The following is a 27143-nucleotide window of genomic DNA, read 5'->3' on the forward strand; positions in this document are numbered from 1 at the left end:
ATAAGTGGTCCATATTTTAAGTGATGGAAAGAATGAAGTGATTTTGCAGATTAAAGAGCTTGAAATTTGTTAGACCATTTTTCTTTTGTTCACACTTAGAATTTGTATTATTTAACCCTAATTAAAGTTGGATTAGATGTAAATGTTGTTTGCCTTTAGGTGTGATAGCGATGGATGTTGGTGAAGGAAATATAACAGATTAAGTCATGTTAATTTCCTCCTTTTCTTAAGATAGCGATGTGCAATTTTCAGCCTTTCTTAACAATATCTTAATCAAACCCTAATCACAAATAAATCAAGAAGAATTTGTTTTCATCAGGTTTTATATTAGTGTCAAGAAATGAGTGATTGCTTGAGGAAATTAACAAATTCAGGCATCTGGCCATATATGGCGGCTGAGTAATGATATATACCATATATATTATGATGTTGTCTCTGAATATTGAAAAGATACTATCACACAAAATCGAACATATCTAATTAATAGGACTAAATCTTAATAGAATAAAGCTGGGGTGGATAAAGAAATATTCCTAATTTACTTATATAAATTAGAGTATCAATATATAATTAAATGATATAATTATTTGTTTTTCCGTGAAGTTAAGAGTTTGACTTTAATATATCATTAAAAGAGAATTAAACTCTTTTTTTTTTATATATATAACGTATTATTTTTTATCAATCAAACTATCTTTTACAGGTGTTGTATGAATAAGTTAATAAAATTGATTCGTATTGACCATTCAAATATTTGGTGGATTGTATTTCGACGGCCACATAATCATGATGTGCTTTACATAAACTAGGTTAATCAGTTGAGCCGCAATACTGAATGGGCATATATTATAAGTGAGGTAGATGTTCATGATTGTGTACCGAAAAAATGCAAGTTAATATGAAAAGAGATTTAAGATTAGGTTTGGGATAGGATTGTCCGGAGAGAGAGATGAAAATCCCAGTAATTGGGTACAATACAAAACAGCAGAATTGCTGCAGAAAGTGGATGATTTACATGTGTATGCCTTTACTTCTTCTCTTTTTAACATGCATGTATGGCCATAAAAATGTACTGTAAACTCCAATGCATTGAGCAAAACAAGGCCATGAATCCACCACGCAACTAGACCTTTTCCCACAAAGATTCATTAATTTACTTGCATAAAAAAATAAATAGCTGCACCAGATTCTGAGTGAAATAATGCTTCAGCTCATCAATGGAGCTCAAAAATATATTATAAACTGAGAAGTTTAACAAAATAACATTCCCAAATAATTATATATATGTATATAGCAGTCCCTTATATGTATAATAAGAAACCCTAAAAGGGTTCCTCTAGCTCATAACTCTGCAAGTACACATATAGATGGTTGATTATTTATGGATAATCACATGTTACCTTCTTCTTACTCATGGCCATCTCCAAAATGATCGTTATTATAGGGAAAGTAGAAGGCGGAATTTTGATCAACAGCTCCTTGTCCTTGATTTGAATCCCTTCTTGAGCCAAACTGAGATGTTGCAGGAGCAGGCGCTTCATTGCAGGCATAGCGGATGAGATCAGCGTTTGTGGCATCTAATTCTCTCTGGAGTCGAATGACTTGTCGTTGGAGGACGGAGATGGCTCCAACACAGCCATAGACGGGATCCTTCATGCGCGCCTCGGCTTCGTAGGCAAGAGAGTTCACTGCATCTTCCCTCTGATGGGGCATCACCTCGTTTAAGAGTTTGCCGACGTTGCTTGCTCCGAAAATCTTGTGGACATTGGCGAATTTTTGTGGCTCCTCAGGAGGAAAATATGGAGCAAAGATGCAATCGGGCAGGCATTTTCTCCTCAAGAACTTGCAGGCAGCACATGGAGAATTGGAATAGCTGGAAGAAGCCATAATCTTAATTATCTGCAACAAGAAATTAAGTAATTACATTCATTAAGTTCAATTAACTTAATGGAAGCTACAAATCAGACATGTTTACTTTAAAATTCAAGTACTTTGACTTTGTTATAGTGACAAAAACGTCAAAAATTATTCAGAAATTCTTGTGGTATCATATTTTTTCATGGAAATTGAATTATAGAGAACACCCAACTGTTTTCTTCTCTTCAACCTACTTTTGCTTTTTTGGCCTGCAAAGCAGTCTTCATTGAATGTCATCTTGAATTTCAGCCAAACCCTATAGTCAAAACTAACGGTATGAAGAAAATAAAGAAGAAACAACACACCAAGTATTATATATATATCACACCCAATCACAACAGATAATACACAGTACTGTGTTTGGACTTTGGATTATCTTGAATTTTGTCAAACAGTTCCTCAGTGATTTCAAACCATTGAATATAATTTTCGTCCTTAGAATTCTCCCTCTTCACACAATTTAAAGTACCCACATTTAATTAATACCTTAAGTACAGTGCTAATTAATATATAGATCTTACTTATTTCCTTCCGGGTAGAGCATCGTAAAATTATGCATATCATAAGCTTAATTACATTTTTTTTTCTCTTATTATATCTCAAGGCCACATAAAAAACACAGTAGTAAATTAGATTCCAAATAAAAAATGAAAATCCGAAAAGGGTTTAAAAAGAGTTCTGCAGATATTACCTTTATACAAGAAAGCAATAGTTAGGTTAATTTCTCAGATGGAAAAAGGAAAAGAAAAGTTTATATATACCTTTGTTGATGAGTAGGCTCTTTCAAGATCTGTTGGTTGAGTGTTTCCTAGGAAAAAGACTATGCAGGAGCTGCCAATGAAAGGGGAAATTTGCTTAGGCAAGGTAGGTTTTAGAGTTTGATGAAAGAGTGAGAAACCCTAGTTGGTTGCAGGTCACCGATAAAACCTGCAAATACAGTGACAAAAGGTGAGGAGGATGAGAGAAAAAGGAGGCAAAGAGCATTTAATGGGAAGGAATGGAAAGCAAACGACAAGTGTAATAATTGGGGCTACAAGAAATTGCTCACTGTATTTATTAAAATAATGTCAGAAGACGATTTGTGAACTTGGAAAAAACAATTAACCTTATTCCCATTTTCTGACACTTCTACCAATATTTTGACTGATAAAATAGAAGATTTTGGATATAAGAAAACAAGAATTTAAACTTTTTTATTAATATTTTAAGATTAAATTTTTAATCTGCTTGTAGTGTAATCAGACTGATTGACTAAGATTTCTTTGCTGACCAACAAAAAGAACTATTTCCCTGATTAAGAATTAATATAAAATTCATACATATTCTTCACTTTTTCTTGTGAAAATGCTCGACACGGTCACAAACTAAACAGTATTAATTTTGTTTAACTCCATAGCTCAATCCAATTGAATTAAATAGATCAAATAACAATATAATTATGTATTAAAATATAGAACACAGAACAAGACGAAAAATCACAAGCTGCATATTCTGTCATTGTTCATCAATGAAGTTCAAAAGATATATAATACTGCTGTAATATTTGCAACTGCAACTTAAAAGTACTGCATGTCAAGTGGGCTATTTACTGATATAACTTGAAATCAGTGAACTTAATTCAGAGTCTACAAAATTTTACCATAAATAAGTTAGCTAATCAGAAGAAATTCTTATTTATAAGATGGAACCACCCACGATCAAATACTCCAGAAGATACAAAAAAATATCTGAGTATATATATAGTCTTATCTTTCCTGTAATAAGAATTGCAAAGCCAAAAGTGGTCATTTTTCCAATACATATAAAGAGATGACTTATCAATATTTTCCCTGGGCTCCATCTTCAGCAACACCCACATAAAAAAAGTTATGGTAAATAAAGTTTTCTGCATACATATGGATATATATTAAAGAATTCATATGTGGGTGCTTCAATTTGTGCATTGGACACATCCCTGACCCCTTCAGCAAGCTGTTAAATTGTATTATGGTAGGGGCTTGCTGTGCAGTAGCCCCGGGTGAACACTGCAATGTCAATGTGCTTGCACCGTACGATTGCAACTAGGAGACATGGTGATAGTTTTGATACCAAATGATACGAACCTTTGGAGAACCATATATAAAAAACTAGCTATTGAGATGGGAGAGTCTAAGGTCATATAAATCTCATACTAGTTGTCCATATTTTCCAACGTGAGATCTAAGTCTCATACCTTACACTTAGGATCCTAACATATTATTGAAAAGACTATGTATCATCATCATGAATCTGTGAAGCAGTGAAACATTTGTACTGTTAGAATGTATTATTGAAGGGGTTCCTGATGGTACAAAACAGTAATGATGCCTTTGAAGTTGCAGACAAATGAAAAGGAAGCTGAAATAAACGAACAAGGAGGAGATAAATTGATTATACCATGCATAGAAACGTGTGGCTGGGTTTGCTCTTTTCAATTCTCTTAATCCAGCTAGCTTGCTGCTTATCTTATCCTGTGATCTCCTTGTCCCCAACCTGACAAAGTGACGACTTTCATCTACTCTCCTACAATAATTGACGACACCCCTCAACATCTGATCTCCATATTTGATGACAAGAGGTTGATGTGATAACAATCCTACTAGCACAGTCTGCTTCTGAAGAATTTTCAACAATGAGATTCGCTGCCCAACATGTTTTAACATTATTCATATTTCAAGCTTCTGAAGATACTTTTTTTTAGCACTATTTTGGTACAATCATTTTTTCTTTTTATTCCATGGCACCCTTTAGCTTAAACCCCCACTCTCGAGAAGCGGCCGATTTTTACTGGTCAGAATTTTATTTTACATTAAATATTGTCGACCTTCTTTTATATTTACTATTCAATAGTGATTCATCATATGCATAAAGGTTATAGAATACAGAAAATAGAATTACTTCTTATAAATTCTAACAAATATATTTATACATAATCCAATCAATCTAATATCAAGATCTAATATTGATTCATCATATACATAAAGGTTATAAAATATTTAGTAATTCAAATAAATTTAATATGTCATAATTGATATAGAATCAATTTGAAATCTAATCGATTATAGATCTGATGAAATTAGTCTTCTTTTCTCGTATGTTCCTAAAATGATAATATTTTAACAGACATCTAAAATATGTGGATTGGGAAAAAGACCTAGCTCTCTTTTTATAAAAACATATCGGGTCCTCTCATCACAAATTCAATAAACTCAATAACCCAGATTTTATTTATAAAGTGCATGGAGTATTTAATAAAATTGATCATAGTATATCCACAAAATATAATTCACTGGGCTACACATTTACTTAGGTTTTATTAAATTAAAAAAATATCAATGTTTGTCTACAATAAGGAAATTTTGTACCAAAAACTACATATTCAATTATAATTGAATTAATTAATTTCCCACTTATCAGTATAAATTTATAAATGTAATGTCATGAAGGACTGAGAAATTTTCTTAAAAAAATAATACTGCATTACTTGGAACTTAGTATAGGCACTCAAATGTGCACCACAGAAACAATTAGGTAGGCTTTTCCAAAGATGAAGAATATTGCTGATGTTAAAAGTTATGAAAGTGAACACAAACTTAAAAGGCACTCTAATGTCACTTGTTCCTGCCTCGAGTTTGCCTTAAACTAATGTAAGTAATTAAAAAATTAATTAATTAATTAATTAGTTGACATTATTTGAAGAATTCATGGGTCGGTGTACACCATGATACATATAATTAATAATTGAAGAGATTATAATTTTCTTTAGATCTCCTCATAATGATACATGAATCTACCTTTATTTCTTTTCTAGACTTAACAAATATGTACGCATGCATGTGTACAAATCCGAATCACCTTCATTATCTTTAAAAACAAATTAAACAATGTATCATCTTAAAGCTTTCATTAATCAATAAAACTATGTATATATATTTTTTACACATAATTTGAATACATGGATAATATGTTATTATATGATTTAATGATTTTGAATTAAAGATAAAATAACATTCAATCATATGATAACATATTATCTGTATATTCAAATTATCTAACAAAAATATGTACACATAAGCAAACAATATATAACCACTCATGCAATCTCTCTTATTTCTTGTCATTTGACAATTCCATGGCATCCCAAGATCATCTAGAAAATTAACACAGCCCCACTCACCATCTCTATGCATCGATTATACTTTGAGTGAAATTTTTTTAATTATATCAAAGTGTTAATCTATATTTAATTTAATGATTGGCGGGTCAGAAAGTATATATTAAAACAATACTCTTATACATTCCTTAGGCTTACTTCAAATTATATATTGTGAACCCTAAGGGTCGTTGAGAAAAGTTAAAGAAGAAATAGATAATTAACTAAGGAGGAATAAGTCAAATATTTATAGAGGAGCATGGCCGTAATGATTGAGCAGTCTATTATTGGTTGTTAAATACATATATTCATGTATGTAGCCCCAACTTATAGAATCCATTGAACATATGTAATATGAATAGAATATAATGTCACATTTTAAACTCCATGCCTCAATGGAGGAATCAATCAATAAAATAAATTATGCAAAGGTAGGAACCACTAAGTGCTTTTTTATGGTGCGGCTTTAATTAGTTGCTTTAGCTGCCTGTGGTATATTTTGTACCTAATTGAAAGCATTGAATTATAAATTCTATAGTGGGCCAGTCTGATTTATGCAATTTATTCTACTTCAGTCTTTCATCTCACACAGGCCACAAGCTTCGTTTCTCAATTGTTGAACATGGGCACTTGAGCTTCCCAGCCAGAAATGAAAAGGAGCTTTTCCCAGTCCAGGATTTTACTTGTGGGCAGTCCTTGAGTCATTGGGTTGGGCCATCAGCCCATTCTTTGTCCAGATTCAGGTCTAACAGAAGTAGAATAAAAAATATTAGGAGGGACGACCGTTCATGTATGGCTTTATATTTCACGTACAAGTCAGCAAGAAAGGAGGGAAAACTTACTCCTTATGATTTGAAGGGGATTGGGAAGCCTGCTTTTGGAACTAATAAACTAATAGAATGCATTTTATACACTACTTTGGATGAATTTCTACGGCGATACGATAAAGTAATCTCGGATGGTTTTTCGTTTCACAGAGGAAGGAGGGTTCAACACAGAAGATGGACTCTTCAAAGAAGCTTCAGGGGTTTTCTCAAAGGTTTCTTCCAAATCAGATGATGACAACTTTCTCTTCTTAGCATCCGGAGTACCAACTATAGGTATATTCATAGGATTGGAAGAATTAGTTTGGTTCACTACTTCATCTGAAGAATTTGAATTATCAGGACCCTTCGCTGAATCTGCCAATTCACCATTTATCAAAAGTTTTCTGCATTCTGCACTCGGAATTGCTATTACTCTCCTTCGAATGGAAGATGGAGATCTTTTGCTCGAACAAGAATTGTTCTGTATGTTCCATAACCGAACCTGACGATATTTTGAAGAAATTGAAATGTATTAAACATAGGGCAGATGCAAACAAACCACCTGGCTAGCAGTTAAAGGGACATATGTTGTAATCTATAAGAAAAATTTAATCTTACTGTGAAATCGTCTGAAGAAGTTGCCATCTTCCCAGTCTCAAATGGACACCTGCAAAAGAAGTTGAAGAAATATGATTAAGATGCCTGCGAAGGGACTAACAGTAGCAGAATAATATCATCCAGAAAATAACTGAACATTATACCAATCTACAGCTGTAACTTCTCCATCATGACTTTTCAGCATGACTCTATCTAATTGAGGTTTATTCACCTGGTTTAAAATTACAAATATAAGTTAGAAACTTTAAAAGACAAAATTAACAAAAGTTGAAGATTACTATAACTAAACTCTACCTGCCATATGTACGCGTTTCCATCGCTAGAGCCACTGAGTATATGTGCTGCATCAGGACTAATTGCCGCCTGTGATGGCATAAATAAATCAGACACTGGGTGGGACAAATCTAAATATGGAACAATTGGCAATCAGTGCTATGAAAAGTAAGAGTAGCGAGTTTGAGTGATAAGACAATGCATACCTTAACATAGAATGATCCTATTTGACATCCAGAGAAGGATTTTATAGGACCCTTTTCAAGCTGAAGTACATTGTACAAATATATTCTGACAAGAGGAAGAAAATAGCATTTAAGTCAGATATTCAACTTCTGAAAATTTGTATTTTCTTCTTATTAAGTGCATGTATATATAAAGTCGGTTCTGCATCTTCTATGCTGTTACTTTTTGTTAGTGGGATGGCATGCTAGATGCATGGGAGTCGGCACAAACTGAGATTTTAGTTTTGCCTTCAACCGAATTAACAATTTTTATTGTGCTATAGTGTGGTCGTCAGTAACAATTTAAAAAGAATATGCTCATCAGAATGCAAAATACCTATTGTCCATGCATGAAGCTGTAAGGAACACTCCGTTTAAGTCTTGAGAAAGGCTAGAAATACCATGTGATCTTTTATCCTGAAATCAAAAACAAAAAAGATAATAAGCATCTCAATTCTGAAATATGAATAGGTGATGACTAAATATTCTGTTCAAGCGCAAACAAACCTTTAAATCTGATGACTCAGGATAAGGACATGCCTGAGTAACTTGAGATTTAAGATTTCTTGTATCCCAGAATTTTACAACACTAAGATGAAGGAATTATCAGTAAGCTAAAAAAAGAATGACACCACCTTTAGGGAAATTCAAAAGTAATTTCAGAAAAAGTTGGATACTTATCACATACCTGTTCACTGCGGCAGCAGTTGCAATGGACACCTCATCTTTCAGACAAAGAACTGATGTAATGCTCATGGAAGCAGCCTAAAAGAACTGAACAATTAGCCAAGAGCACCACAAATTTGACCGAAAAGAAAATTTAGCACTAAACTTACCTTGCCACGCCTAACCCTTTTTGCCTGAGACGTAAGATGAGCTCCGTTTACCACAGTAGATGAGCTGGATATAGAAAAAAAATAATAGCATTGAAGTGAGTGAGAGTGATTCACAAACGTCTTAAAATAAAAGGAAAAAAATTTGCTAGGATCACAAGCGTCAATTACTTGCTCATGTGAGATAAAAGACGTAAAAATAACTTACACTAAACGAGATTCCCCACTTCTTTTGGAACTAGTACTGCATCTCAAGTCCCATAGAGCAAAGGACCCATCTCTTGAACCAGAGACGACAATATCTGTTGAACAATGACAATTTAATTAGAAAGAAACAAAAAATTAATAGACAGTGTCTGGATGAAAAGAAGTACTAAGAAAACCTACAACCCACCAGAATTTGTTGGATGAGAGCACAAAGATTTTACGCTCCCTGTGTGTCCCATCAACACTCCAATACATTTCTTTTCTTGTGCATCCCATACCTTTATCTGCAAAATTGCCACATGAAGAATTTATTATTCTAAATCTAACCTCACGATTTTAAGCCCTAAAAATTTTAGTTTCATTTTCCTATTCATTATCTCAGCTGTACGTAGTGAATTGTGTTATAAATTTTATCTACTTGAAACCTAATTGTTTTGAATAGCGGCTCAAAGAAATGATTCGTTTGTAGAGAACGAACATAGATCAACGAGACATACTTATAACATAGTTTCAATTAAATTTATCCTGAAAAGTACAACTTCTGTTTAGTCATCAAGTTATCAAAAGCTCTTCGCATGGATAAACCAGGCGTAAACTAATGATGAGCTAAATTTTAAAAGATAGTTCAGCTACCTCAATCAAAGTTTCAAAGACAGAAAAGCTAAAAGAAACCATCTCTCTTTTTCTTTTTAAGCATTATCACTTACCGTTTGATCACCTGAAGCTGTCAGAATGTTTTTATCTTCCTGAAAGAAATTCCATCGTATAAATAATGTTAGCATATCAATGAAAACTTAACATGTCAACCTTCTAATTTATAAACACAAGCTGCCGTTTAGTCATGTGTGACTATAAAGTTTAGCCAATGATTACACAAATAAACCTTAACTTGTTCTGTCAACATTTTTACTGACATGAACTTAATGATACAAAATGACAACTCATTGGAATACATTAAGATAACAGGCTTTAATATATTTACCACCAAAACAATTCTGTCACATTTGTTAAAGTTTCGATCAGCTGCATGCTAGTAATATAACTGGAACGGGTAGCACTCTTTGCTACCTAAACTCTAAACAATTTGAATGAAATTCGTTATAGAACAAGACCGTACCTTGATCCACTGTAAATCAAAAATTGCATTTTGATGTGCAACCCAGTCAATAATTCTGGCTTTCTCTGCCCAAAATGCATCAAATTAGTAACTAAAATCCAAATACAAACTGTCAAATGTAATTCATCATCATTTAAAAATTAACAAAAACCCTGAAATTGGCTTTATGAGCAAACCTGCATTCTCTTGATGACATGCAAAAGAAGAAAATTTCCTTCGAGAATCAAACAAGCTCACATAACCATCCTCATCAGACACTGCAAATATATGAGAGTTTCTACTTGTCTGCAAAAATTAGGGTTTTCTTTTAATTGAAGGGAAACATACAACTACAATATAGGAACAAACATCAAGCACATTACAAATTCATGGTTATCGTTACGAAAAATTCTCTAGTATAAAATCTTCCCGGAAATTAATAAACATTTTGAAACCTAACGCATTACCTTGCAAAATGAAACTGCCAACGGAGGGGTCTCTTCGCCGCCGTGGTCAACGGCCAGAGCTCCAATTTCTGCAAAATCTAACGCCGCGCGACCAAAATATGATCTCTTTGTGACTGAAATCAGGAAAAAAACTCAATACATAATAATATAATTATGTAAATGAAATTAATGTGTATAAGGAGCTGGAGAGAGAAGGACCTTTAAATCCGTTGAGCTCTCTGGATCTGATATCTTGGAAGAAAGATTGAGATCTGGAAGTCTCCATTTTGAAGTTAATCAGTGAATCCAGAGAAGAGAAACTAACTGAGATTTGGAAAATTTTGTTTTCTGCAACATTGAAATGTTTTTACTTTTTATTGCTTTCAAATTCGCGCCATGGCAATGGTTTTGAGCGGGACGGCGAACTCAAACCCCTTTTGGCGGTTCTCTAATATGTTTTAATTTTTTTTATTTTTTTAATCATCTCCCTGGTTTTTGGTATAATACTAAGAAATACCGCATAGTTATGAAAATCTCTATGACCTCCCCAGTATTTAATCGGCACACTTAAAAATAATATTATATGTATAAATAATATATATAAATTTATTTATAAATAATAATATATTATTATATAATTAGATATTATTTTTTAATTTTAAATCATATGATAAAATAATATTATAATATATATAATTTTATTAATTTTTTATTCTGAAATTTTTTAATCATTTAATAATAATAAAAATATTAAAATATTTAATTTTGTAAAAAAATAGATATAAAGCCAAATATTATAAAGTTACGAGAAAAAAAAAAGTTAAATTGTTTTTTTTTTTGAAAACTCACGTGCATTACAATTTTTTCTTTGGCTTGTGAATTTGAACTTTGAAGTCATTCAGATTTAATTATCAGTAAAATTCTTTCGATAGATTCCTGAATTACACATATTATCGGATAATTTAATCTAAATGACTTCAAATCTCAAAATTGTTTTCCACTTCTTCTTCCGATGCAAAAGAACCGCTGGATGAGTTGAACCGGACCGGTTTGCAGGAAACAAAAATCGAATAGCATACGAACAGAAGCAACGTTTTTCAAATTTCAACTGTAAAGAGTAGAGATTTCACCTGTAAGTAACTCTTTGAATTTTAATAATTTATCAATCTGCAACCAAGTGTTTTAATCTGATTTCAGTTTCATTTCAGTGTACTCTCATATTCTATTTTCGTATACGTTTGTTTAATCTATCTGGTTTTCAACTCACTTGCACTAAAATTTTTTCTTTGGTCTGTGAATTTGAAGTCATTCAGATTAATTTACCAGTGAATTTCTTTGGATGAATTCCTGAATTATACCTATTTTAGTGATAATTCATTCGCAATTGGTTCATTAGGTGATGATGCTTGTAGGAATTATCATAGCTGTGTTTTGGGATTAGCAGAAGTATTTTAAGTACAAAATAATTATGTATGCAAAGAACTTACTTATGGGTGTTTTTTTTTTTAAAGCCCTTGCTTATAGTTTCGTAGAAAGAGATATTGAATTTGTGGTGGTATCTTTAGGAAGAGAAATACTATGATTATAATTTCTTGTTTTATTTTGACTTTTGCAGTAAATTATCATGGCTGGGTTGGAGGAGTTGAAAAAGAAGCTTACACCTTTATTTGATGCTGAAAAGGGTTTTTCAGCTGCATCAGCGCCTGATCTAACTGATTCTTACATGGTAAGTCTCTCTAATACAAACTGGTTACACTAATAGAGTTATTTTTTTGATTAATTATTGTTTATGTGTAGCTTTCAGAAGGTGGGACTGTCAATTTATTAAGTAGATCGTATGGAATGTACAACATCAATCAGCTTGGATTGCAAAAATGCTCGTCTTGTCTTGTGGAGGAATCCTCAGACCATAGCGAAAAGACATATCGTTGTGCCTCCCATGAGATGAGAATTTTTGGATCCATTGGTAGTGGTGCAAGCAGTGTTGTTCAGAGAGCCATCCACATTCCCACACACAAAATAATTGCATTGAAGAAAATTAACATCTTTGAAAAGGTGAGCTTATTTTCATAGTTCTAATATTTTTTCCACAATTTTATTCTATCAGACAGAACCTAGATTGGTTGACATATGATTCATATTGTTGAGGAAATGTTAGAGTAGTATACTATAGAAAAGACAATTATTTCGGGCCCCTTCTCCATCCTTTTGAAACTCTATGACTGAAGACAATGGTAAATTATTTGGTATGCTGAGAAAGTAATTCTTTATTAGTCCATTGACTGATGTCTTCAGGGGCTCATGTCTTGCTTCGAATGAAGAGGCATTATATGACTTTTTAATTGTATCTAGAATCATGTTTGCCTACTCTGCATCAGTATTTGACTGAAATCTGTTTCCATGGCAAAGTTTAGAATCTTGAGCTGTGTGTTTGCCACCTGTGCTGAACAGTAATGCAGGCCAACTAAGTAGGCCTGGTTATGAACAAGAGTTACGTTATAGACATGGAATAGTTAGATGTATCACCCAGTTAATATGTTGAATTTTATGCATATTCCTTTTTTTTTTTTTAACAGGAGAAAAGGCAACAGATTCTTGCTGAGATAAGGACATTATGTGAGGCCCCTTGTTTTGAGGGTCTTGTGGAATTCCACGGAGCATTTTATGTGCCAGACTCAGGGCAAATAAACATAGCTTTGGAATACATGGATGGAGGATCACTGGCTGATATCTTACGAGTGCAGAAAAGTATACCAGAACCAGTTCTTTCGTCTATGTTTCAAAAGCTTCTGCAGGTAAGATGTCATGCTCTTTTGGTTTAGTTTTTCTCTTTACAGAAGGTAGAATTTTATCAATACATACTGCATATCTTTAAACTTAGTTTGCCTTTTTGGCCTTTCTGAATCTTCAAGGGTCTAAGCTACTTGCATGGTGTCCGACATCTAGTTCACAGAGATATCAAGCCAGCAAATCTGCTCGTAAATCTCAAGGGGGAACCAAAAATTACAGATTTTGGCATAAGTGCTGGGCTAGATAATTCTGTGGCAATGGTTAGTGATAAAGACTAGTTGTGATTTTATTTATTATTGCGTGCTGTATTTTGCTGTGGTTGTTAATTTAGATTGTTTGCAGTTACTTTAGAGTTACTCTGGGGCATAGATATCCACCATGAATCTTAAAGTTACTGCTAACGTGTCTCAAATGTCATATATTAGTGTGCTACCTTTGTTGGAACTGTTACATACATGTCACCTGAGAGAATTCGTAATGAGGGGTATTCTTATCCTGCTGATATCTGGAGCCTTGGTCTTGCTCTCTTTGAATGTGGCACTGGAGAATTTCCATATACTTCTGATGAGGGACCTGTCAATCTGATGCTGCAGGTGATCATTTTTATAGTCTATGTTGATTTGAATTTTTTTTTTTCTGTGTACTTTACTGACATACTTTATGTCTCTTGTATTTGTGAAATGCTCGTTTTTATGGAAGATATTGGATGATCCGTCACCATCACCACCAAAACAGGAGTTTTCACCTGAGTTTTGTTCATTTATAGATGCTTGCCTGCAGAAGGATGCAGATGCCAGACCAACAGCAGAGCAGGTAAAACCATGGACAGGATAGACCATATAATAGACAAACTGAAAGTATTTTCAGGCATCCTCTTATGCCACTTTAAGAAGATAGGCTAAGGTCAATTTAAAGGTATATTTGCTCCTAAAGATTTGAAAATAAGTAGATTTAGTGATTTTAAACCACCTCGTTTGTTCATCTGTCAAACACTGCAAACAGATTTATTGCATAGCATTTGTTTGATCAAACATCTGGCAACCATATTTGATGATGAGTTTATTATTCATTTACATGATTTGGTGCTGGGAAAAGCTGAGGCCGTGGGCAATACCTAATTACCATGTGAGAAGATCATCAAGGATAACTTTAGGATAACAAACTATCGGAAAGAAAGACTATAGACCAAAAAACTAAAGTTCTATACATGAGGACTATTTCCAAGAGCCAGTTGATGTAATTTCAGAATCTTAACATTTCCTGATCTTGATCAGTTTGGACTTGTTCCACGTATCAGCCGATGCAGTTTCTTTGAATACTCCCTTTAATTTGATGGCTCAGTTTCATCCTTTCCTAAACATATTTTGGAAAGAAAGTCTCCTGCCTATGCAGTAAAAAATAATGGGATGAGTTCTTCATTACTCTGTGCATAATCATTGCTTGTTGATTTGTATTTCAAGGTTTGCATACTTAATTAAAGGAAGTCGTGGAAGTTCATTCTTGATATGGTTTTGTTGGCATAACCTACTGCAGCTTCTTCAACACCCATTTATCACAAAGCATGAGCATGCTGGTGTGGACTTAGCAGCATTTGTCCAAGATGTATTTGATCCAACACAAAGGATGAAAGATTCGGCAGATGTGAGTAAATGGCATTTCTAAACATGTTTATTGGATGTATATATACTGGCACTTGAAGTTGTGAGTGATCATGTGTCGATCTTTTCAATGTATACTGATATTCTACTTGCTTTGATCAGATGTTGGCAATACACTATTACTTACTTTTTGATGGAACAGACGAACTTTGGAAGCATGCAAAGACCTTGTATAGGGAAGATTCAACTTTAAGGTACTGTACTGTATGATAACATTTTCTTGTTCACCGATTTGTTTTTTACTGTTTTCACAAACTGATTGGTTATTATGGGGAGAGAGTTTCCTTTTGTATCCAGTTATACATACCATTTCACTCAAGATATGACTGAGAATCAAGGACATCATGATTTTGTCCAGTAAATATTAAATTGAATAATCAAGGACATTTCACTAAAATTTTGGTTATTTCTGCTAAGACATTTTGTTTTTCTTCCTAGATTCTCTGGGAAGCAATTTGTTGGACCAAATGATATCTTTGGGCGTTTATCGGACATCCGGAGCACATTAGCAGGAGACTGGCCTCCGGAGAGATTAATACATGTTGTGGAAAAACTTCAATGTCGTGCTCATGGTCAAGGGGGAGTTGCAATTCGGGTCTCAGGATCATTTATCACTGGGAATCAATTCCTTATATGTGGAGATGGCGTACAAGTAGAGGGCTTGCCAAATTTTAAAGATCTTTCAATCGATATTCCTAGTGAACGAATGGGTACATTCCAGGAGCAGTTTATCATGGAACCAGGCAATGCCATTGGACGATATGTCATAGCTAAACAAGAGCTCTATATCACCCAGTCAAATAATTGATGATGAGAAATATCCTAAAGGTTCCCTGTTCAACCCCCCTTCACAACTTTTATAACTCAGAAATTTTCTTACCCGGTGCACATGGAATCTCTTCTGTTAACAAATTTAGTCATAACAATGTTGCGGCAGCTTCATTCCAAAACTTTTTGGCACCGGTCTCCATATTTCCACTCTGTAAATCTTCTAATATTATCAATTCATCAGTCTATGTTGTTCAACTATAACATATTGTTTTGTGATTACAGAGAGTTTGTTTGAGCTATAGGTGTACTGATTAGTGATTACAAGACATTTATATGGTAAGATTATCTTTGCACCTACAATTCTATGTATAATTATAATATGTTCTTTTTTTTTTCCCCTCAAACTTACCTTTATGTGAACAATCTATGCATCAAAATCTTTTGCTTCTTGTGATTACAGATCTACATCAAAGCAAACCAGCAAAGGGTCTCAGCAAGTAGAGATCATTGCTGTCACATTCGACTCGATTAGTAGTCGAGATAGTTAAAATTGAAATTCTTATTCTTTAGAATAATTGAAGAATTTTCATTTGTAATGAAATTAGGAAAATAATCTGAAAAAATAGTGAATCAATCGTAAAAATTAAGTCAAGAAAAACCCATTTTAGTTTCATGATCGATTAATGAACATTCACAGGGTATATTTGCCAATGGACAGGCAATGGCTGTAAAGATGAATCGCATTGGTAGCTAAGTTCAAGGTTTTGAGAATCCTTTAACAAATGATGATATATGTTATCTTTTCACCTAAGTTATTAAATTGTATTATATATAGATCGATATGATTTAACGCAAAACTATTGTATTAATTGAGAATATATTATCAAAGGCCAAAGGGGTATTTTCCACCCAAGTTCTATTGCATTTCCAAAGTCACATTTATAAGATTTGAAAAATTCAAAGTCTCACTAATGAAGGTATCATGGGAGCATCGAGTCATCAAAGAGATCTGTACATATTCCAATTGGGTCAATTACAAGAAGCAGAGCTAAGAAGGTACAATAGGCCTTAGTAGGGCTTGTAAAGGGCTTAGAGACTAAAACTAGTTCACTCAAAGACGATTGGATGCTTGAAGGAACTAACAAAGAGGTCAACCTAATTCAAGCCCATGGAAAAATCTAATTCAAAACACGCAGGTAGATTTTGAATGGCCATAACTTTTGATTCGAGAGGAGTTACAGGGCCTATAACCTATCGATGTGTAGCTCGTTTCAAGCTCTATATCAACAACTAGCTTCACCGGTTGCTCCCCAATTTGTAACCCCAAATAAAGATCATTTTTAGTATGTATTATACAGTTTTTGTTTTACCAAATTTATGATTTTCAGATTTTTATGAATTGTGATCTTTCTTGCAATCAGAATAGACTTTAATGAATCCAATTGTCATATTACATTTTAATTAGAGTTTGGGTAGATAATTAGATAATAAGCTTGGAAAGTTTGGAAGTCCATTGGGTTATAAGTAGTTTTAAGGTTAAGTTGGCACTATGTAAACTTAATTTTTATTATGAATAAAGATTTTTTAGCCGACTTTTTGCATAGCTTTTCTACTATTGAAATACTAACCTTTTGAACTTATCAAAATTCATCTTGTGGCGTTCACCATTAATGATACCAAAGTTCGTTCGATTCTATATCAATTCGGATCAAGGATTATCTAAGTGATGAAACTGATTCAATTCTGGGGAAAATATTTTCTTGAACATTAGGTCTTGTGTCATATTGTTAAGGTTCGCGTCACCCACCCATGATGTAATTATCGTTATAATTTTTTTTTAGATACAAAAGTAAAATCATCATTTTACTAATAATATTAAAAGATAAAATTCATTATATTTTCCTCTTAAGTTTTAAAAACTAAAAACTTCGCTTATATCTAAAGTTTTCTAACTTTGAAAAGTTACATTCCCTCCCCCCCCCCCCCCCCCCCCCCTCCCAATTTTTTCTTCATCCCTCTAGCTATTATCTCTAGTATCAACGACTTTCCCTCTCCACACTAACTATTGGTTGACACATGGGAAGTAACCTAAAACTGTTCTCTTTGTCAGAGACGAAGGGATCTATTTCAAGTTGTTTCTCGTGCACCAACCAATGGTTTAGGATAGAGAGAGAAGGTCGTCAACTCCAACAATGGTGGCCAAAGGAAATAAGAAAAAAAAATCCTAAGTTATTTTTTTTTAGGATGTTATTTTTCAAAGTTAAAAAATTTTAGGTAGAGATGAAATGTTAATTTTTAAAACTTAGAAAGGAGATGTAATGAATTTTATTTTTTTTAATATTATTAACAAAATGATGATTTTATCTCAATTTCTGATAAAAAAAATTTAACCTCAGTATGTTAATGGAGGAGATTTTAAATTTTTCAAACTTTGTAAGTGGATTTTAAGAGTGGGTGGAAAATAATCCTTTTGCCATTATCAAAAAGCATTTTAGTCTCGGGATCCATTAATGTCACAATTTACTTGATTATAAAAATCCTAACGAGATCATAAAAATAATGAAACTCATTTCAAAAAATTCTCTTCAATGTTAAAATCTGGAATCAGTAGTAGGGATGACAATGGGGAGGGGCGGGGAGGGGATCTCAATCCCCGTCTCCGTCCCCGTAGAGGATATCAATCCCCGTTCTCGCTACGAGAATGAAAATGATTCTCTGTCCCCTCCCCATCCTCGCGGGGAAAAATCCCCTCCCCGTACCTGCAAAAAAAATATATTTTTTTTACCTTGTAAATACAATATAAATATATTAAATAACGAAATTAAGCAAAATTAAAATTAATCTACTATTTCAAATATCATAAATATAATATATTAACTCTTTTAATATGCACAACAAAAACTTAAATAAATTTGAAAAACATAAATAATTTAAAACTATAAAAATATATTAATATTTTAAATAAATATATTAATATAAAGGGACGGGGATAGGAAGGGTCGGGTCCGGGCGAGGAAGGGATACATGTATCCCCATCCCCGACCCGTTCCTGATTACGAAGATTTTTTTTATCCCCGTCCCTGTCCTCTTCCCCGTTTTTATCTAGGAATCTCCTCCTTGTTAGGGTTGGGGCCCCTAAAGTCGGGCCCAAATTGCCATCTCTAATCAGTACCTCCTCTCCAAATAATTCTATATCAACTAGCCAATCCGAGACACGTACCCAAACCGGACCCAAATAAACCCTACCCCTCTTTTTTAATTTCTCTTTATTGTCTCCATTTTCACTCCCTGTCCCACCCAACCCAAGCTTCTCTGCTACCATGCCCAAACATTAGAGACTAAGGATGACAATTTGGACCCGACTTTTGGGGTTCGGACCCTCCCTAACCCTAACGGGGAGGGGATTCACCAATAGAAACAGGGAAGGAGACGGGGATGGGGATATATGTGTCCCCTCCCCGCCCCAACCCTTCCCCTCCCCGCCCCTATCCCCGTCCCTTTATATTAATATATTTATTTAAAATACTAATATATTTTTATAGTTTTAAATTATTTATATTTTTCAAATTTATTTAAGTTTTTGTTATACATATTAAAGGAGTTAATATATTATATTTATGATATTTGAAATAGTAGATTAATTTTAATTTTACTTAATTTTATTATTTAATATATTTATATTGTATTTACAAGGTAAAAATAATATTTTTTTTTTGCGGATATGGGGAGGGGATTTTTTCCAGCGGGGACGGGTGGGGGACGGGCACGGGGATTGAGATCCCCTCCCCGCCTCTCCCCATTGCCATCCCTATTACAGACCTGCCGAAAGTCTTCTGATAAAACGATACAGTTTTATATGTGTAAACGGAGGGTGTAAATGCATTGTCTCTTGATTTTGTGTTCTCCTGCTTTCTTGTTTATTTTCTGTCGAATTTTATTTTCCAGGGAAAGAAGAAAGAAGGAAACGCTGCTAGATATATCACCAGGTCACAAGCTCTAAAGCACCTCCAAGTCAATACAAAGCTTTTCAGATCCCCCTCTTTTAATTTAACATACAGTATGAGTGGGAATATTGCTGTCAATTATCATTAGTTTTTATTTAAGGTGTAACGTTATTGTAGAGTTTGAACTTTGGCATTGAATTTGAGTGGCATATGTGATCTCAGTCCCTAGATTTTCTGAACAAATTCCAGTTCTATCCAATTCCATGGCAAATTTCAGATGCCAAATGAAGCTTTAGTGGCATCTTTTTATACGCTAATATATTTGTAATTTTGCTGGAAGGGTGGGGTTAAACTAGACATTAATTAATTTTTTATTGGTTTGAAATTGTAGGAGATTATGCATTTACAAAGGAGTATTCCCCCGAGAACCAAGGAAGAAGTTCAGAGGAAATCATCATACATATTATCACTTGAAGGATGTTTCATTCATTCGACACGATCCAATACTTGAGGAACTAAGAGCAAAGAGTGCTAATGCAAAGAAGGTAACCAAAGCCAAGGCAAAGAAAAATAAGGAACTTGCTGATATTCTGATAAAACGCCAACCTGAGATCAAACTAGACAGACTTGTTCTGGAGAGGTTTGCCTACTTTACATAGATTTCCTTGTTGCAGTACCAATTGCACCATCCCCATTACTGACAATCTCTGTTTGTTATGTTTGGGGTTGTAGGTATCCTCATTTTGTTGATGCTCTCAGAGATTTGGATGATCCTCTCACACTGGTGCACCTTTTCGCTGCTTTACCTGCCTCTGACAGGATGAAAATTGAAGTCAAGAGAGTCCACAATTGTCGAAAGTTAGTATCTCATTTTCTCAATTTAAAATGGATGAGTGGGCCTGGGTTGGGGAATTTATAGGGTTTTCAGATATTCTCCACTGAAATATTGAGGTTTAGTATCTTATCACCTGGTATACTCACATAAATTTAATGTTGGTTATCTTCCAGGTTGAGTCATGAATGGCAAGCCTACATATCTCGGACTCATAAATTGCGAAAGGTTTTTGTATCTGTGAAAGGGATATATTACCAGGTATGACAATATCGTGTTTACTTTTGTATGATGTGTGAGCTCGTGTTAATTCATCAATTTGCTTATACTCTTTTATGCATACAGGCTGAGGTTGAGGGTCAAAAGATTACATGGCTAACACCTCATGGGCTGCAGCAAGTTTTGTCAGATGATGATGTTGTGTATGATGTGTTGCTCAACTTCTTGGAATTCTATGAGGTTTGCTTCTTCATTGCTACGGATTTTTGCCTATTCTTTATTGTCATTTCTCTCAAGATTTTGGTGCTATTGAATATTTCACAGTTTATTTTGATCTAAAAATAAAACAATTTTGGGTAGCTCTTTTCAATCAATTTACTATAGTTATATTCTGATTTACTATTAAACATTTTTTTGGGGTGCAGACTCTCCTTGCCTTTATCAATTTTAAACTTTATCATTCCATAAATGTTAAATATCCACCCATTCTTGATCCTCTTTTGGAAGCTTCAGCAGCAGGTTTACTTCCGCTCTCTTCTCACTTTTTCAGGGATTGTTTGGGTGGTTTGGTTCATATAGAACAAGTTACAGATTCTGTTGGTACCAGATGTTTATGGTTACATATTGTCCTCCAGACCTTTTCTTATAGTTATTAATGTTAATATTGCTGTCTTGTGAATCCTTCAGAACTCTATGCATTGTCAAGATACTTTGATGCTAACTCTAGAACAGCTGAGCAAATTGAGGGAACTCAACATGATGAATCTGAACTCAGACTTGCACAACTTCAGCATCAACTTCCTTCCAATGAACCTGGTGCACTGATGCAACTTGTTAAAATATGCTGCTGATGAAAATGAAGAAGATGAAGATACAAAGGCATGTAAGGAACTCTTCAAGAATATGAAATTCTTCTTGAGTCGTGAGGTGAGATATTGGAGAATGATGTGTCTTGCACCCATGTAAAGGATTCATTTAACAATTATTGTGCAATGTTTAGGCCTTTTTGATGCTTTATTTTCTTTTCAGATCATTAGTTTGGAACTATTCTTTGTATTTTTTCTGTAATGTAAAATTAATCTTTACCATGATCAGGTTCCCAGGGAGTCATTGCTTTTTGTCATCCCTGCTTTTGGTGGTGTTGTATCTTGGGAGGGAGAGGGTGCTCCTTTTGAGGAAATGGACCAGAGCATTACTCATCAGGTTGGCCATCAAAGACTCTGTCGTATAAGTTCGTTGAAATGCACTTTGGGGATAATCCGCTGACTACTATTTCATGCAAATTGTTGATAGACCAACTCAGGGTCATTTGTATCTTTCGAGAGAATATGTTCAACCACAGTGGGTTTATGATTGTGTAAATGCGCTGATTATATTGCCAACTGAAGCTTATATGGTGGGGAGGTAATTGTTCGAGTCATCGTTTTTTTATATCTCCTCCTATAAGTGTAGTTACTGTAGTGTGCTTGCCTCACTCTGTAATAGAGTAACTGTGGCTGTGGCTGACAGTAGATTGTGGATATACATTTTTTATGAGGGGATTTAAACTAGTCACTCAGCTTCTATATCTACTGAGATTAACTTCATTAATTATTTCTTTTTAAAAGACTGTCAGTTATCTTTAGGTGAAAATTGGCATACTTTTAGTTATGTCAATATTCATCTTTTTAAGTTTTTGAAAATTATGTTCTGTTGACAGGATTCCTCCCCCACGCCTGTCACCTTTTGTTGATAATGAGGAAGAAGGTTATATACCTGACTATGCAGAAACCATTCAGTGGCTGCAGGCTGCTGCCAAGAATGAAATTCTTCCAATGCCAGGCTTGGGAAAAGAAGATCTGGGAGATCCTCAAATTTTGTTGGCAGAAGGTTATCTCAGTCGAGCGGAAGCTATTGAAGCTGCTGAGAGAAAGCGGAAAGTATGCATTTTCATAAGCCTGTTTTCTTAGTGGTGAAAGTTCACTATTGAGGCAACTTCTTAAGAATTCTTAGATTGTGCTCAGTTGTATGCAACAGCTTTTTTGTACATGTACTTCATTCTTTTTTTCTTTTTGGGTAATCTATTGATGTATCAGTAAAAGAGAAGGGTATTAATTAGACTTGTGATTTGGTTTATTTGCTTCTTTATTAATTTTTTGACTAAATCAAAATCTAAATTGATGCAGATGATGGCACTTGAAGAACAGTATCATGATGAATTAAAGGTGGAGCTTCAGGGAAACCCATATTCTTCATCTGCATCTGATAAGAATAAGCAGATCTCTGGTGAGGATGGCGATGATGGGGAAGCTATGGAGGATGAATCTCTTCCTGATGTGCAAGATATTGCCAATGATGCAGCAAATATGTCGACTCTTCTAATGTCACGTAAGACGAGAGGCCTTTATGAAGCTATGAAGGTAATTTTGTGGACCCTGATTTGCTGCATTTAACCTAGATTTTCTATGATGTTCTACTTGTAAAAGAACACGACTATGGAACAATTCTGAATAGAATTATACCATATTTGTAAGTAGTGTCATGTATCAATGTCTTTTTTTGAACTGTTTTCCAGATAGGCAAAGAAAAGAAGAAAGCCGCAGTTAATCTTCTCAAGGAGCGAAAGAAAAAGATTCAAACTCAGAATACTAGGATCAAGCAATAAAGAGGCGTCCCATAATCTTCTGCGGCCTGAAGTTACTGTGATCATTTTTTTTTTTGTGATAATTTCTGCTTATAAAATCCATTTAATATATTGCTGAAGAGATTATAATTAGCCGGTTAGTATTATGATTGGCAAAAATTTTGCTGTAATATATAAAATTATTTATTTAATAGCCATCTCTCCTTTGCTTGATGTCTCCTGGTTTGCCATAGTATATATTGTATTTGGTTCAGGGAGAGAAGCCTAAAGTTTCGTGGGACATCTCTAAAAATGCATCATTTTTTTATTCACTGAAATTGGTAAGAGACTTTGGGTCATTGAAATCATAGTTATTAGTATTTTATAATATACAATATATATCTTATATTATGGTACAATACAGATTAAAAATTATGTGTATTAAAAAGCATATTGAATTAATGTGATATAATAGATGTGTCGTATAATATAGTATAAATTATTATATTTTTTTATAAAAAATAATGATATAATAAAAGTATATATAAAAAATTTTAAATTTTTGAAAGTGTTTAAAATATTTTTGAAAATAATAATTTGTCAATTAGAGTTTTTTATCATTTTATTATTTAAAAATGATAACATATATATAATCTGATATTTGATATATGATATTTTTAATATATAATACCATATGTAATTTGATTATCATAATTAACGTTGAATTATTTGCTATCCCTAGTTTTTGGTTGAATGATTTAATCTTACGTAATGGAATGGATTCTTGCTTTATTCTTCTGTAATTACCAGCCTACCAGCAGGGAATTTGATTGGGTCGAGATTAGAATGAGTTGATTTGGGCCATCGCAGGCCCGATATAATTTTTGAGGCTGGAGTTTGTCGGTGCCCTGCCTTGGCGGAGTTGTTAAAATGACATCATGGTTGGAGGAGGGCACAAGTCACACAACTGGGGGACAAAACATTGGCCGATTTCTCTGTTTCTATTTATATATATGTATGATTTTAGCTTGTACTCATATTACAATACGTAATTTATAAGAAATTAAATGCCGAGGTGTTACATCTAAGTAATAAATGGCACATGATTAGAGAATAATTCGCGTAATTACTCACCTCAACAAATCAAATCAATAGGTCAATGGCAGCATAACAAGAACAACAATATTAAAAGGCCAAACGACTATTTCCCACCCAAGGTTTGACGTTTTCTCAAATACCCACCCGTTAATTATGAAAACACCAAAAGCCCACCCATCAGTGGTTAACTTTGACAGTTTCCGTCAGAAAAAAGGGTAAATGACTGTTTTACCCTTTTCAATTGAAATGACAAAAATGTCCTGCATGCCAAATGACGTAATTACCCTTTTCACTAAAATGACCTAAAAACCCTTAAATAAAAAGACCAAAATGCCCTCTCAATTAATTAACCAATTTTTCATATTCCATAATTTAACCAGCAACTTCCATGGCCTGAAAACAATGCATCATTTCAGTTTGAATTACAGATTTTCGGTTGGAACTGCCTTTGATTATGAAAGTGATGAAATGCAAAGAGTTGTGTAATACATTGCTTAATACTGGCCTGCTTGGAAACCTGAAAATGCAAACCATTTTGATTCATAAATATACTTCAAAGAGTTGTGTAATACATTGCTTAATACTGGCCTGCTTGGAAACCTGGAAATGCAAATAGCTGTGTACTGGAATGCATGCAATAACAGACCATTTTGATTCATAAATCAACACTGTCAACCCAGAATACTCCTCATATCAACACTGTCAACACACTCCTCATATCAACACTGTAAACACACTCCTCATATCAACACTGTCAACACACAGAACACTCCTCATAAGCACTAATTCATAAATTAACACTCTCAACACTGTCAACACACACACAGAATACTCCTCATATGCACTAATTTATAAATTAACACAGAATACACAGAATACTTACAGTGAACATTTCACTGAGCTATCCAAAAAATTTACATGCAGAGAACATTTCACTGAGCTATAGAAAAAATTTACATGCTGTGAGGAAGAAGATGAACCAAAAAATTATCCAAAAAATTTATAACTGAGCAATTGAGCAATTATCCAAAAAATTTACATAAGGGAAATCCCCAGTTTCATTGTATCTGTGACTCTGGATGCTGTGAGGAAGAAGATGAACCAAACTGACTTTTAGCTGACTGGCTTTCCATGGTTGGGATTGTTCTTCTCTGATATAAGGGGAAAAAAAAATGAGTAGGTTTAATAAAACAGAAAAAATAGTAGCAAACAGAATGCTAACATATAAACAGAAGCAATACCTTTTTTTTGGGTCTTCCTGCATTGTTTGGATTGTATTGGCAGGACCTTTTGTTGTGCCCCAATTCATGGCAGTGACTACACCTAAGTGTAGACACAGGTTTTCTCTTTCTCTCTTCAGTGGGGTCTTTCCTCCTAGCCTTTCTGGGCCTGCCAGCTTTGCCATGCCTAACAGGTGGCTGCAGCTTATCTTCACATTCCTCTGGCCAGGTTCTCTTGTCTGGAATAGGATGAATAATTTCAGCATATGTTCTCATATATGCTGAAATTTGCAACCTGTCATCTACAAACTTATCAATGGTAGGGAAGTTCATGTGCAATATTGAGCAGATTGCATGTTGGCAGGGAATCCCAGACAGCTGCCACATCCCACAATCACAGATTCTTTTGTCCAAATTCAAGGTGTATGTTCTGCTTGGAATACCATTCATATCAATCACCTCGAACTCTTGCAGTCCAGCATATGAAATAGAGACATTTCGAGCTGTCTCAATACTTTTGTTCAATTTTTTAACAACAAGTGGGGGCAATGGAGTGACCCATTCAGTCCCTGCCTTCAGCCTACTATAAAGTCTCTTCATTATTCTTCTTCGATACAACTCCAACAAACTGAGAATAGGCAGCTCCCGACCTTCTCCAAGCCAACTATTAAATGTTTCAGACATATTATTTGTGATATGGTCAGATTTGGCTTCAGTGTCAAAGCCAAATCTAGACCATTGATCTGGCTCATTGTCAATTACCCACTTGTAAGCAGTTTCATCCACTGCCTTCATTTTATTTAATGCCTCATGAAAATCCACTTTATTTGATGCTCTAGAAATAGCCCAAAACAGATTTCGAAGATGTACCCCAGGGAAAGTTTTCCTGAAATTCGCATATATATGTCTTGCACAAAATCTACTCTTTGCATTAGGCCACTGAGTTTGCAAGGCATGTATTATTCCCTTTTGCCTATCACTCATGAAAGTGATAGGCAAGACATCACCCATGAATTCTTTCAACATCCCCAGAAAGTAACCCCAACTATCATTGTTTTCTACTTCACAAACACAGATTGCCAATGGGAATATCCCACTGTTCGCATCAATCGCTACAGCAGACAGCAGGACTCCCCCAAAATGCCCCTTCAGATGGCATCCATCAACCCCTATAAAACGACGACAACCCTCTAAAAAGCCTTTCTTCTGTGCAGCAAAACTTAGAAAAAAGCGATGAAAACGCGGTGTCGAGGGAATTTCATCCCTAATTACCTTTAGGACAGCTTTTGATCCTGCATTGGTCATCAACACAATATGACAATATTTAAACAGCCAGTTATACGACTCTGCATGCTCCTTTGCTGTCAAACCAGTGGCAATTTTCTTAGCCCTATACAATTTTCTATGATTTATCTTTA

At 34.2% G+C, this 27143-nt stretch overlaps 5 protein-coding genes across 7 annotated transcripts; 2 read left to right on the top strand and 3 right to left on the bottom strand.

The window, feature by feature from the left end:
- Positions 1-1194: 1194 nt before the first annotated feature.
- Positions 1195-2945, bottom strand: LOC123196040 (LOB domain-containing protein 25-like). Of its 3 annotated transcripts, none has more exons than XM_044609923.1 (3): positions 2679-2945; positions 2112-2173; positions 1195-1899 (listed from the first exon to the last, which is right to left on the bottom strand). In XM_044609923.1, the coding sequence occupies exons 2-3, from the start codon at positions 2142-2144 to the stop codon at positions 1408-1410; spliced, it is 525 nt and encodes a 174-aa protein (XP_044465858.1). In that variant the 5' UTR covers positions 2145-2173; positions 2679-2945; the 3' UTR covers positions 1195-1407. The 3 variants fall into 3 exon arrangements, with proteins under 3 accessions (XP_044465858.1, XP_044465860.1, XP_044465859.1); XM_044609925.1 differs by having other exon boundaries at positions 2090-2173; positions 2679-2943; XM_044609924.1 differs by lacking the exon at positions 2112-2173 and having other exon boundaries at positions 2679-2941.
- A 3970-nt stretch (positions 2946-6915) lies between these two features.
- Positions 6916-10971, bottom strand: LOC123196919 (denticleless protein homolog). The gene is made up of 16 exons (XM_044611066.1): positions 10811-10971; positions 10613-10725; positions 10343-10451; positions 10167-10231; positions 9757-9795; positions 9237-9333; positions 9051-9144; positions 8846-8909; positions 8698-8774; positions 8517-8598; positions 8347-8426; positions 7992-8076; positions 7807-7875; positions 7656-7723; positions 7513-7561; positions 6916-7396 (listed from the first exon to the last, which is right to left on the bottom strand). The coding sequence occupies exons 1-16, from the start codon at positions 10875-10877 to the stop codon at positions 7019-7021; spliced, it is 1536 nt and encodes a 511-aa protein (XP_044467001.1). The 5' UTR covers positions 10878-10971; the 3' UTR covers positions 6916-7018.
- A 667-nt stretch (positions 10972-11638) lies between these two features.
- Positions 11639-16205, top strand: LOC123195593 (mitogen-activated protein kinase kinase 3-like). The gene is made up of 10 exons (XM_044609391.1): positions 11639-11723; positions 12207-12317; positions 12389-12646; positions 13168-13386; positions 13504-13641; positions 13807-13974; positions 14081-14194; positions 14915-15022; positions 15142-15233; positions 15478-16205. The coding sequence occupies exons 2-10, from the start codon at positions 12216-12218 to the stop codon at positions 15845-15847; spliced, it is 1569 nt and encodes a 522-aa protein (XP_044465326.1). The 5' UTR covers positions 11639-11723; positions 12207-12215; the 3' UTR covers positions 15848-16205.
- Positions 16206-19674: 3469 nt separating this feature from the next.
- LOC123195883 (pescadillo homolog) lies at positions 19675-23641 on the top strand (the record flags this gene model as incomplete). The annotated part of the gene is given in 13 exon segments (XM_044609746.1): positions 19675-19841; positions 20146-20394; positions 20487-20612; positions 20763-20847; positions 20932-21045; positions 21231-21324; positions 21493-21641; positions 21643-21732; positions 21901-22008; positions 22088-22209; positions 22505-22724; positions 22971-23204; positions 23360-23641. Coding segments are annotated over 13 exon segments (1848 nt in total), but the record flags the coding sequence as incomplete, so codon positions are not given.
- A 1787-nt stretch (positions 23642-25428) lies between these two features.
- On the bottom strand, positions 25429-26613 carry LOC123196989. Its single transcript, XM_044611163.1, has 2 exons — positions 25747-26613; positions 25429-25656 (listed from the first exon to the last, which is right to left on the bottom strand). Exons 1-2 carry the CDS (start codon positions 26518-26520, stop codon positions 25564-25566), a joined length of 867 nt encoding a protein of 288 aa, XP_044467098.1. The 5' UTR covers positions 26521-26613; the 3' UTR covers positions 25429-25563.
- Between the last annotated feature and the right edge of the window lie 530 nt (positions 26614-27143).

The sequence above is a fragment of the Mangifera indica genome, chromosome 14, assembly GCF_011075055.1.
Source record: "Mangifera indica cultivar Alphonso chromosome 14, CATAS_Mindica_2.1, whole genome shotgun sequence".
NCBI classification, from domain to species: Eukaryota; Viridiplantae; Streptophyta; class Magnoliopsida; order Sapindales; family Anacardiaceae; genus Mangifera; species Mangifera indica.

Excerpts from the sequence above, each read along its gene's own strand:
- LOC123196040 (XM_044609923.1), bottom strand. The coding sequence starts at position 2,144 with ATGAAGACTGCTTTGCAGGCCAAAAAAGCAAAA. Across the intron at positions 1,900-2,111 it reads TGCAGGCCAAAAAAGCAAAA|ATAATTAAGATTATGGCTTC; the intron begins GTAGGTTGAAGA and ends TTCTTGTTGCAG.
- LOC123195593 (XM_044609391.1), top strand. The coding sequence starts at position 12,216 with ATGGCTGGGTTGGAGGAGTTGAAAAAGAAGCTTACACCTTTATTTGAT. Across the intron at positions 12,647-13,167 it reads AAATTAACATCTTTGAAAAG|GAGAAAAGGCAACAGATTCT; the intron begins GTGAGCTTATTT and ends TTTTTTTAACAG. Across the intron at positions 14,195-14,914 it reads CCAGACCAACAGCAGAGCAG|CTTCTTCAACACCCATTTAT; the intron begins GTAAAACCATGG and ends AACCTACTGCAG.
- LOC123196989 (XM_044611163.1), bottom strand. The coding sequence starts at position 26,520 with ATGAAGGCAGTGGATGAAACTGCTTACAAGTGGGTAATTGACAATGAG. Across the intron at positions 25,657-25,746 it reads CAGGAAGACCCAAAAAAAAG|AGAAGAACAATCCCAACCAT; the intron begins GTATTGCTTCTG and ends CCCTTATATCAG.
- LOC123196919 (XM_044611066.1), bottom strand. The coding sequence starts at position 10,877 with ATGGAGACTTCCAGATCTCAATCTTTCTTCCAAGATATCAGATCCAGA. Across the intron at positions 9,145-9,236 it reads CTCTCATCCAACAAATTCTG|ATATTGTCGTCTCTGGTTCA; the intron begins GTGGGTTGTAGG and ends ATTGTTCAACAG. Across the intron at positions 8,599-8,697 it reads ACTGCTGCCGCAGTGAACAG|TGTTGTAAAATTCTGGGATA; the intron begins GTATGTGATAAG and ends CCTTCATCTTAG.